This window comes from Mastigoproctus giganteus, chromosome 11 (assembly GCF_048544385.1).
Source record: "Mastigoproctus giganteus isolate SK-2022 chromosome 11, ASM4854438v1, whole genome shotgun sequence".
Taxonomy (NCBI): domain Eukaryota; kingdom Metazoa; phylum Arthropoda; class Arachnida; order Uropygi; family Thelyphonidae; genus Mastigoproctus; species Mastigoproctus giganteus.
The window spans coordinates 72,732,177-72,744,760 of record NC_143585.1 but is presented as its reverse complement, the minus strand read 5'-3'; the positions used below and the strand labels follow the sequence as shown (position 1 = coordinate 72,744,760).

At 37.0% G+C, this 12,584-nt stretch overlaps 1 protein-coding gene across 5 annotated transcripts in view; it reads right to left on the bottom strand.

Moving 5' to 3' along the window:
* The window catches only part of Kdm5 (Lysine demethylase 5), a 589,167-nt gene that overhangs the window by 30,238 nt on the left and 546,345 nt on the right, over window positions 1-12,584 (bottom strand). For all 5 annotated transcript variants that reach the window (XM_090384917.1, XM_090384920.1, XM_090384918.1 and 2 more), the window contains one exon: window positions 8,167-8,638. In XM_090384917.1, the coding sequence (XP_090241043.1) occupies window positions 8,167-8,638 (472 nt within the window). The remainder of the gene's footprint in view (window positions 1-8,166; window positions 8,639-12,584) is intronic.

Sequence of the window (12,584 nt, the reverse complement as noted above, 5' to 3'; positions counted from 1 at the left end):
TCACATGTTTATTTAATGAAAAAACTTTTGAGCCTACAGGCCAGTAATGCTCCTGGGGCTGATGGTATATACCCTATAATCTTAAGGGAGGCGGCAAGTGAGGGCATTGAACCACTGAGACTAATTACAAGAGCATCAATGGACTCAGGAGTGATTCCGTTGGATTGCAAAAGTGCCAATGTATCTCCAATTCATAAGGGCGGTTCTAAGGAGTGAAGTGGGAAATTACCAGCCAGTTGGTCTAACTTCAGTAGTAGGGAAAATCATGGACACTATGATCAAGGGTGGAATTCAGGATCACTTAGAAATGGAATTCTAAGGGATACCAGCATGGTTTCGTAAAGAGAAAATCATGTTTAACTAATCTGGTTAAGCTATTTTGACAGGGTCACTCAAGAGCTGGATTTAGGGAATAATTTTGACATTGTTTATTTGGATTTCAGCAAAGCATTTGACTCAGTGCCGCACGAGCGGTTACTTTATGAACTGGAACAAGTTGGAATCACAGGGAAAATTCTTAGATGGAAAGCTGGATGGCTTCAGGGCAGGAGGCAAAGGGTTGTGATAAATGGTTATTCCTCAGATTGGGTTGATCTAAGAAGTGGGGTTCCCCAAAGATCAGTACGTATTAGGACCACTGTTTTTGATTTTCATAAATGATACTGATGAAGGATAGAGGGCATGATGTCTAAATTTGCAGATGATGTAAAGATTGGTAGAGTAGATAATGATCACTGCCAAGCAGAGCTTCTTCAGAGTGACCTAGATAGACTTCAGGGATAGTCAGAAAAATTGCAGCTATGCTTTAATCGAGCAAAGTGTAAGGTATTACACCTGGAGAACAGTAACCCCAAAATAACTTATACACTTGGTGGAGTTGTAAATTCAGTAGTGGAGGAAAGGGACTTGGGTGTTATGATATGGTCAGAAAAGAAGTTCCCTGAGCATTGTAGACAGGTTGTGAAAGTCCATGGTATCCTATTGATGATTTATCAAACAATTGCTAGTAGAGATAAGGACGTCATTATATAAGGCTAATTTAGAACACACTTGGACTACTGTGTTCAAGTATGGAGACCGCACCTAAAGAAAGATATTGTGCTTCTTGAAAGGGTCCCAAGATGGGTAACTCGACTGGTGAGATCGGCAAAAGGGCATCCATATGAGGAAAGACTTCGAATATCTGAGTTGCAGAAATGGAAACTAGAGGAGACTTGATTGAGGTGTTTAAGGCTCTGAGAGGCATAAGCAAAATGAACAAGGGCAAAATTTTCACAGTTATAAATGATTCTAGAATAACAGGCCATAATTTCAAGTTACGGGGGTAGATGTTTAGACTGGATTGCAGGAGGTTTTATTTTGGCCAGCAAATTATAAATTACTGGATTAAGTTACCTACATTAGTGGTAAAGACTGACAGTTTTGGGAAATTCAAAGATCAGCTGGATAATTACCTAAGGGAGAAGGGGAAATGCATAGGTTGTCCATTTCCTTTTCTATTATTAATTATTATTTTGTTTTATTTTATTATATTATTATTTATTTTTTTGGCTGGTGCAGCATAAGCCACAGGCTTCCTTGCACCATGTGGCCATTGCTAATACTAATGTCATCTAGTATGAAATGGAAGTAGTGGAATACCAGGAAAATCAGAGTTTAAAAGTGATACATAAGAAACAATCTAAAACTGATTTTGTGGAGCTAGTGCTACAAATTAAACACACTTAACAAAAATATGACAAATTTTACCAGTGTCAAATAAATTTAAATGACTACAATAATTCTTCTGCCATGGCCTTATTTCACTCAGAATTGTGGAGTTACATATAAGATTAGCATACAAGTTATTTTTATTTTCAGCATGACATACTGCTTTTCTATGTGCTCAGTGATGAAATTCATCACTCTCAGTACGCTACCTTGATGACACATTCCAATTTCAAGCTTACAATCAGGATGGAAACTCCATACAGTCCCTACTTCAGTAATCATCAATTACATACATAAGAACTGTATATCGGCTGAAATTTTATAAAAAAAAAGTGCTTTGAAAATAGTAATAGTAGTATCAAAAATATCGCAATTCTGAAAATTTTTGTAGGAGGCTAATAAGTTCAATAAATTTTGACTTCTATACTAAGTCACCATAGGCCAATTATCTCAATAAATCTCAAGCACCAAGTCGCCTAAAGATTTCACCATTGCATCTAGTTTTTAAAGCAATATTTTATCAACATTTCATTTTTAAATATATGTTTAAAAACATAAAGGGGGGGTGAAGAGCCTTCCAATGCATAAACATTACAGTTATATCATAGTAAACTTCGATGTTCAATTCTGTAAATATTTTACACAGAAGTCATTCTTTATCATTACCACCATATCTGCTAAAATAATAATGGCATTACTACTACTTTTACTTAATATGAGCTTTCCCTCCACCAACTGGTCCCATGAAGAATATATCGAACTTCAGGAGTTGATTTCTTGAGCGAGTTTAATATAGGTTCAATACTAGGCTAGTTGCATAGTCTAGTTCTCAGAGGCATTTTTGGAGCCTGTAAACAGTATGTGTTATTGGGGTCAATGTGTTTAACTGGTGACCTTTACTGAAAAGATGTCTGCTAAATTTTCAAATGAGGAATACACTGACATCAATTTCATTTATGGTTTTTGTAATGTTAACACAACATATGCTGTTAAGGAATATCAATGGTGATTTCCTGACCATATAATCCTTAATTGATGAGTTTTAATCATCAATATACACTAATGTCTGTGGAAAAGTGGATCATTTAGTGTTGCATCTAATGTAATGTTGATCATGAAGTTAAAATAATATGGTTTGAGCAGTATAACACATTCATGGAACAAGTACTCGCTGAATATCTGTACACTGGAGTTCTTGAAATGAGTGTTTGGAGGGTGCTAAGCAAAGACTGTTTACATCTACCATTTGCAACAAGTACAGCACCTTGAACAGGCATATTATGAGCTGCAAGTGAACTTTTTTCATTGGGTACACTATTTACCAATGACTCAGTGCTTATTCGAGATCGACTGACTAATACTCATAATGAGCACACGTGGGTTGGTGGAAATTCTCAGGAAACACTCAGAACCAATTTCCAATACGGGTTTTTGGATGTTTGGATGTATGGTGCAGGGTTGTGGGGAACCAATTAATTGGAGCAATTAAATATGTTCGGTGATTGTCACAGTGAGGAAACACCTAATATTTTATGTATTATGTATTTCCATCACGATGGAGTTCCAAAAGTTTTTCTGACAGGTTTCTGATTAGCTGAAATGACACTATCCCTGACTGTTGGATTGGTTCAGGAAGTCTTTATCCTTGGCATACCTTAACCCTTTAGATTATGCGTTTGTGGTCACAAGAAAGCATCATTATATTTTTTTTTTTTTTTTTTTTTTGATTTGGTAGTTGTTGGCGCATCGGCTTCTGTGGCCATATTGCACCTCCCAAGGTTTTTGCAGTACTTTGATCCAAGCCCGAGGCGGGAATCGAACCCGCGACCTTTGGGTTGCCGGGCAGGTACATTTACCCACTCGGCTAGCCCGGTCGGCCGCATCATTATATACGAGCAAAAGGTCAATGATAAGGATGCACTGCACCGGAGAATTCTGGAACTTGCAGACTATACAAAATGATCAACAGACAACAGAGAAAACAACAAAACATTATTATGTGCATCCAAATAGAAGGCAGATATTTTATGCAACTATTATACTAATGTTTATTCTTAAAACAATTGATTTTTTTTTTCAATATTAGAGTTCATTTTTAAGATGACTATACTTGAATTATACTTATTCTAGCATTAGAAGCTCCAAAATATTTTGGCGCTTCTATTTCTAAAATAAGTAAAATTCAATATGTCATTCCAGTTTTTTCCTTACAATTGCCATATCTTCACACAGATTTGAAATTCAACCCATGTTGACAGCAACTTTATTTTTACACACACAATGCCCCTTTATTAGGTACACCCCTGATGTGCACACAAATGGTTCGTCCCACAACGTTGCAAGTCACATGACCACAGTTGTGGATATAAATGCAGCAGAACAACCTTTCTAGTATCATTTAAGCATACAAACCATAGCAAGAATGGGGAAAAGGAGTGATCTAAGGACTTCGAATGTGGCATGGTAGTAGGTGCAAGATGTGCTGGATAAAAATCTTTGAAACGGCAGTTCTCCTGAACTTTTCATGCACCACAGTTTCAAGTGGGTATCGAGAATGGTGCAACGAACAGAAAACATCCTCTCAATGGCGCTCCTGTGGAAGAAAATCGCTTGTTGATGAGAGAAGTCAGAGGAGGATGGCTAGAATTGTGCAAGCAAACAGACGAGTCACAATGTCGCACATCACGTCAAAATACAACCTTGGTGCGCAGAACAAAATATCGCAACGGACCACTAGTCGCACTTTGTTGCAAATGGGCTACAACAGCCGATGGCCACAGTGTACCTTTGTTATCAATGAAGAACAAGACAGCACATCTGTGGGCACAGCAACACCAACACTGGACTATCGAGGATTGGAAAACAGTTGCTTGGTCTGACGAGTCGAAGTTCCTGGTGCATCATGTTGATGGAAGGCTCAGAATTTGGCAAAAACAACGTGAATCCATGGACCCGTCAAGTCTGATGACTCCTGTGCAAGGTGGTGGGAGGCAGTGTTATGATGTGGGGAATATTTTCTTGGCACACGTTGGGTCCATTGATACCCATAGATTCAAGTCTGAATGCCACATCATACCTAAACATTGTTGCTGACCAAGTGCATCCATTCATGTTGACAGTTTATCCTCGGTCAAATGGTTACTTCCAGCAGGATAATGTGTGGGTGCACAAAGCCCGAATCACTATGGAATGGTTCCAGGAACATGACAATGACTTTTCTTTGCTGTAGTGGCCTGCTCAGTCCGCAGATCTCAATCCTATTGAACATATTTGGGATGAGCTGGAAAGGGCTGTTCGCTGCAGGCCTACACCTCCGTTGAATCTCAAGTAACTGTGTGACACACTCATGTCTGCATGGTACTCCATTCCTGCACGTTTTCAGCATCTTGTGCAATCCATGCCTAGATCAATTCAGGCTGTTTTGAAGGCTAAAGGAGGCTCAACAAGCTACTAGGTAGGTTTACCTAATAAAGTGGTAGCACAGTGTATATATAAAGTGAAAAAAAAAAAAAAAAAGTGAGGGAGCTGGGAGAGGGATAGAAGGTAACAAAAAAAAAAGTATAATAAGAGATAAATAATTACAAAATTGACAAAATAAGAATGTTACCACACAACTTACAAAACCATCCTTTCAACAAGTGTCAACAGCTAGGATTGCTAGCAAAATAGCAACATGTGTCTTCATTGCTGATGTAAACCACAAATCAAAGGGTGAAAAGCATAAAAATGAGAATAAAAATTTATTGTTACCGAAATAAATGAAAATGAAAATAAAGTTTTTATGAGCAAAAATGGCTTGTGAACGTTACAGTTGACACAAGTGTTAACTGTCAAGTTCACAAGCCATTTTCAAAATACAGGTCGACCATCACTAATCTGGCCACCTATAATCCGGTTCCACCGCTAATTCACACATAATTTCAAACTTCCCCGGTTGGCACACCGGGGAAATCTGCTCAAATTTAGCCCCAGCCATGGTTCCAATGCATAAAGGAAGTGCCTCTCGTTGTGTAAAGCGCAAACACTGTACATTGCATAACAAATAAAGTTGAACTTCTGAAAAAACTCGAAAGCAGTGTGTATGTGAGAAGTTTAACTCCGCTTAGTTGTAAATTCCAGCATTTTCTCTCAGTTCCTCTTATTTTAGTAATTTTCTTTTAGCCATTCCTTTTTAGTTATCCGGCACCCCACAGGTGCTGGATTAGTGATGGTCAACCTGTACCTCTTTTCAATCCTTGTAAAAAAAAAAAAAAAGAAAAAAAAATTCGTTTATTTATGGCAACAATAAAATTTTATTCTCAATTTTATTTATGTTTATGCCTTTTACCCTTTGGCTTGTGGTTTATATCAGAAATGAAGACACATGTTGCTATTTTTCTTGCAATCCTGGCTGATGAGAGGATGGTTTTGTAAGTTGTGTGGCAACATTCTTATTTTGTAAATTTTGTAATTATTTTATCATTTTTGTAATTATTTTTCTCTTATTATATACAGGGTGTTTCAGTTAAACGTTTCAGAACTTCTAAGAGAGGTAGGGTACATCCTGACAACTCGAAATCATATAGCAATGTGGGATCGGAAATGCTTTCCTGAAGCGGTGTTGTACACAGAAGCACCATAAAGAAAAGAGACCGTAAGTGAGAAATTGTTTTAATACATGAAAAGAAGCAAAAGGTACATGGATTAAAGTAAGTGTTCGAAGTCTCTTCCATGGGCTACAATGCACGCCTCACATCTCCGACGCATGGACATCCGAACATTCTGGAATACTCCAGGCGAATTTCGAATTTCTTCGGCAGCTACTGCGATTCTTGCAACCAGCTCCTCAGCATTGTCAACAGGGGTGTCATAAACTAGCGATTTCATATGACCCCAGAAATAAAAATCAAGACATGATAGGTCGGGTGACCGAGCAGGCCAACGCACGGGACCACCACGTCCGATCCACTGTTGACCAAATGTGACATCCAGGTAGTTACGAACATCTCCGCTATAATGGGCAGGGGCTCCATCATGTTGGAACCACATTGTCTGTTGCGTCGATGCAGAAATCTGTTCATCTCTCAAAAGTTGTGGCAATACTTGCTGCAGAAAGATCAAGTAGATAGGTCCGGTAAGACGACACGGTAACAGGTAAGGTCCGATGAGGTGATCTCCCATAATACCGGCCCATACATTGACCGAAAATTGAATCTGTGCTGCACGACGTCGCACGACGACTTCTGTGTACAATACCGCTTCAGGAAAGCATTTCCGACCCCACATTGCTATATGATTTCGAGTTGTCAGGATGTACCCTACCCCTCTTAGAAGTTCTGAAACGTTTAACTGAAACACCCTGTGTATATATATATATATATATATATTTTTTTTTTTTTTTTTGTTACCTTCTATCACTCTCTAGCTCCTTTTTTCCCCACTTTATTGTCCATGTTCTGCATAGGTTTAGCATCTGCTGACTTTGACTGCACTAGACTACTTCCTCTTTTTTCTGCCTTCTTGTTATTCTATTCAATATATATATATATGTGAAAAATTGTACAAGGAATCAACTGCTGATATTTGACAGCGTTTGATTCCTTGATGTTTGTCAGATATACATGACATCTCTCTTGGGATGCCATGTATATGTGAACTAATCAGGGTGACTCTTATGAACACAGAAATTAAATTAGTACTTCACACAGTAAATGCTATTTTTTTAAACTTTTAAACAAAAGTAAATACAATTCAATTTCTAGTTTTTCATTCACCTTCCTCAAAATAGAAATAATCCTAACTCCAGATGTAGAACAACCAGTGAACAATAAATAATCAGTTTTAGAAGTTTCTACTTTACAATAATGACATAATCACTAACATAATTTCACATGCTTTTTGTTTAAGAAAAATATATTTTTCTTAAACAAAGTAAATACAATTTACTTTTAAATAAAAACTTTTAAACAAAGTAAATACAATTCAATTTCTAGTTTCTCATTCACCTTCCTCAAAATAGAAATAATCCTAACTCCAGATGTAAAACAACCAGTGAACAATAAATAATCAGTTTTAGAAGTTTCTACTTTACAATAATGACATAACCACTAACATAATTTCACATGCTTTTTGTTTAAGAAAAATATATTTCATTACAATGTTTAAATTATGAACCTGGCTACAAAGGTTCTCAAATACTGTGCCCTCCCCAACCTAGTGGAGCCTCTATGTAACCAGGTCTGTAACATGATTTGCTATACTGCACCAATAAAAAAATTCCAGAATAACTTTAACATGGAATAACTTTAAATGGCAAATAAACAAATGAAAGTTTTCACTCTGGGCATGCCTAATTATGAATCAAACACAAACTGAACACTGAATATTATGAACAAGATTTCATAAGATAAAAATTCACATGTACAAAAATAGCAGTATAATTATCATGCAAGAGTTAAAATTTAATTAAAAACTTACCTGTCGGACGAAGGCATTTACTAGCAGAACAGACATCGTCACTTTCTGAATCAGACTGTAAATCTGATTTCATATCCTTCTTATCTTTTCTTTCCAGTCTAGTACCAACAGTCAAATTTTTAGTACTTGTTTTTTTCAGTCTCTTTTGTTGTTGCTTATTCAGAATTTTTTGTTTTAGTTTATTTGGTTTACATATCTCTTTTTGCTCTTTTTTTATAGGACTTTCCCGTTTCAGTTCTTTACCTTCAATTTTATTCTTTAATGGCTTCTTAATTAGTGGTTTTGAGCTATCCAAGTCCACACTACTAGTGCTAGCAGTACTGCTACTGCTTGAACTAATACTACTATTGCTACTTCCACAAGTTCCAAGTTTATTGTCACAATCTCTGCTATTCACTTTTAACTTTTTCTTTTTTGCCTTTTCACCATCTTTAGCACAGCCATTTAATTTCAATTTTGCTTTGTTCTTTATCTGGGGAGAAAAAAAATGTAATCAGACATTTTACAATACTAATTTTAAAGGAAGTTTAATAATAAATACATTCAATTTCTAACACAATAATAAATTTGATTATGAATTGAGATCATCCAAAAACACAAATCTACAGCTAACATGGTGGGTCATGTGCAAATCCCTCCTAAGTTGAGGGTGGAAGAGTTTGTGATGAGTTCTGAGAAAGATGGCTGAAGGCAGCCCAAGTTTGCCATAATCTGTTTAATCAAATATAGCATCTGAGACCATGCAGAAAGATCTGGGTAGTTTCCACTGAGATAACGGATATTATTTTATGTAAAGATGCTTCACCAGGTGCTTAGATAAACACTTGAATTTTCAAGTGTTTATCTAAGTAGACTGACAATGATCTCATATTCTAATATCAGGTGCTGGGTTGGATTGTTTGAGTCCTGAGGAATTATTACCCTGAGGCACCAGCATATTTTCTTGTTGTTTTTTGTATTCATGCAAAGATGACACACAAACATGACAAGAGTGTAATAGTTTGCAAGGTAAATAAATTGTGTTCTATGGGTTATAAATGTGTATTCTACAGAAACAATATAGTCTATGTATGTTAAAAGTTCATGGCAAGAACCGAGAGTTTAGGTTATGCTTCCAGTGGTGAAATCACTGTGTACAAAAGCAAATGATCCATTTTAACTGAATCTTTGAGCTATATTTTGTATAATTTGTTTTATTTTTTACTTTCCAATATTATGGTGTATAACTGCAATTGGAAAAGGATGACTGCAGAATGGATGTCAGGAAATCTGCTTTCAGTCAGAGTAAATCACTGTTGCAATAAGCATCCATCTGGTGTGGATGTGGATAGTTGAAATAAATTTAAAGGTTTGGATAAATTATTAGGAAAGCATTGAAATGTAGATGACAAAATATTCTAGTTCTTTTCTGCTATTCTTTGAGTACTTCTTTTCTTGTTTATTTTTATGAGGCATGGTCTAAAAACACCAAATATGGCATGCAACACAAGGGTTAACAATGTGAAGCAACTGTAGCCATTTTTAGTTAAGTAAACAGATGAAACATAAAATAACAGAGTTATAATAATATGAAGGTGAGGTCTACGGGTTACAACCAGACTGGTGAAAACCTAGTGGAGTATAAAAGTACAAGTACTTGTTTCACTTGAGCATCAGCTCCAGTATGAAGCATCTTGTTGAGCATAGGTGGTGTGGAGATATTTTGATCACTGATAAGGCTACATTGGTCTTAAGTTGTGGGTCCCACCATTGGCATAAATCAAAGAACAGAAGGTATTGATCCATTCAGCAAACAATTTAATAGTAGTTGCCAAGCGAATATGATCAATTCTTATATGCAGCAGGACAAGTATGAGAGAGAGAGAGAGAGAGAGAGAGAGAGAGAGAGAGAGAGAGAGAGAGAGAGAGACCTAGATTGAATCAAATAAGCAATACTATTTTTTCTGTACCACTAAGGACTGTAGACCAAATTAGAGAACACAAGAAAGTAATTGAAAGTAATAATCTTTTGTCTTGAAGCTTTGCTTAACCCTTTAACCATATGCAGAGAGTTCAGCCACTGCAAGCAGGAGATTCACTGAGTTCACCACAGGATATTGAAAAGAAAGTCAACTCGCTCTGGCTTTCTTTTTAATATCCTGTGGACCGACGAGGCAACTTTTACATGAGATGGGATATTCAACATACACAGCTTCCATACATGGTCAGTGGAAAATTCTCACACCACTTGGAAATCCCATTTTTGCTTCCTGCTTTCAAGTGAGATTTAGCTTCAAATATGGGGCTGGCATTGTAGGAGATAACTTTATTCATCATGAGTTCTGTGTCCGCATAAACACTGATCATTATTCAGTTTTTGTAGTGGACATTGCCAATACTTCTGGAAGATGTTCCTTTAAGTGTATATGCCAATATGTGGTTTCGGCATGAAGGAGCACATCCACATTCTGGGCAGCAAGTAAGAATATTCTTAAATGATCATCACCACTGGATTGGTCGTGGAGGTCCTATTTCTTGACCATCATGCTTTCTTGGCCATCATGCTCTCTTGACCTTAACCCATTGGATTTTTATGTGAGAGGTCGCATGAAACAAACTGTTTACATCACAGGTTAACAACTGAGATGACTTGTTGAATTGCACCCACAAAGCTGCCACTGCTATTAAAAACAAGTGTTACTCATTTGTGTACAGGATCTCTTCTCACACTGTGTTGAAGCCTGTTTCCTGTCACACAGCACTCATTTCGAACATCTTTTCATGTTTCAGCTTGATTGCAGTACTACTAAAATTCATTTACTCCTGCTGTACAGTGTTACTGAGTACTCTTCAATTCGTAGCTAAATTTTAATCAACATACATTTATTGTTCTGGATTGATTGATAACTATACAGTACAAGAAACATTATTTAGATACGTGTAGACTTTTCTTTTTGTGTTTTAATGAACCATTCTCTTTAATATCGACATCAATTTCAATGATACCCTGTAGGAATGCAAGGGAAAGATTGGAAAGAAAATTCACTGATCCTAAATTGTCAGCAGTTGAAGTATATAATACAGAGAGCAGATTGTGTACACTAGAAGGTTGATTGCGATGGTAGGAATGAATTCAGAGCAAATATTGTGACTTGATCTAGCCACTTTGGTGTGTGTGTGTGTGCACGTGCAGGGAGGGAGGTGGATTTCATACCTCTATGGAGGGTGAACTGAAGGTAATTTTTAATTGAATTACACTGGATCTACTGAATTGGCCTCTGATTGTGAGATGAAAAAATGATCTTGGAGCATATCAGTTTTGTGCAGTAAAAGTTTATTTTGAAATGTCTGAGCCAACCAGGGTTTAGAATAATGGGATAGAGTTATAGTGCCAGCAATCTTAGCAAGGGAGTTAAGGGCATTTTGTGAATAGAAGTATAACAAGTTCTGAATCACAGTTAGGAAATGAATCCTATCAAAAAACTGAGGCTTGGAAGATAAGCTTCGATTGATTGAGGAAGGAGAGCAAATGGTCTTCTTGAGAGATATAGCTCTCAAGGTTATTAGCAGTTTGTGAATGTGGCTTAAGGTAATGGCACCAGGTTTGGGAACCTTGTGTGATTGGCTATTGCACAGTGAGGCCAGGGAGCCAAAAGTTATTCAAGAGATAAGAATCTTCCTGAAAGATAGAAGTGCAGTGCATGCTTACAGCTGTAGGATGGAAGACATTAATAATCCAGTTGTAACTACCACTGACAGTCTCTGGGAAGGGATGGAGAAATTTATATGCCAGCAAAATCAACCTGATCATTATGTTTTGAGAATGCAACACCAACAGCATATTATTTCTAAAATTAGAATTCAGCTGAGTTGAGTTGGTTATAACAAAATAAACATGAAAGCAAGACCAGAATATAATCATTAACTGCATGTAGCACTCATTAAGCTTGAACCACAGTCAACTGAAATGCATGAATGAATCAGATTGGTCCACTTGATATCGATGGTTTAACTGTTGATGATCCTGCTCGGGTAGCTAGCAAACTGGATGAGTATTTTGCATCTACATTTACATATGAGGAGTTATTCAAGGAGGGGTGTGTTAAACTCTGGCAGTGAATTAAATAATTTTGTAATAACTAAGAGCAAAGTGGAGCAGAAACTGTTGAAGATAAACATAAGAAAGGCACCTGGGGTGGATGGGATCTATTCAGTTATATTAAAGGAGACAGTAAAGGAAGTTTGCTTACTTCCTTTGCTGTCTCCATAATTATGAGAGCTTCCTTGGACTCAGGTGAGGTACCCATGGACTGGAGATGTGCAAATGTGACCCCAATTCACAAAGGAGGATCAAAGGGTGACATTAGTAATAACAGACCTGTTAGTTTAACTTCTGTTCCAGGGAAATTAATGGAGACACTGGTCAAAGAAGCACTACA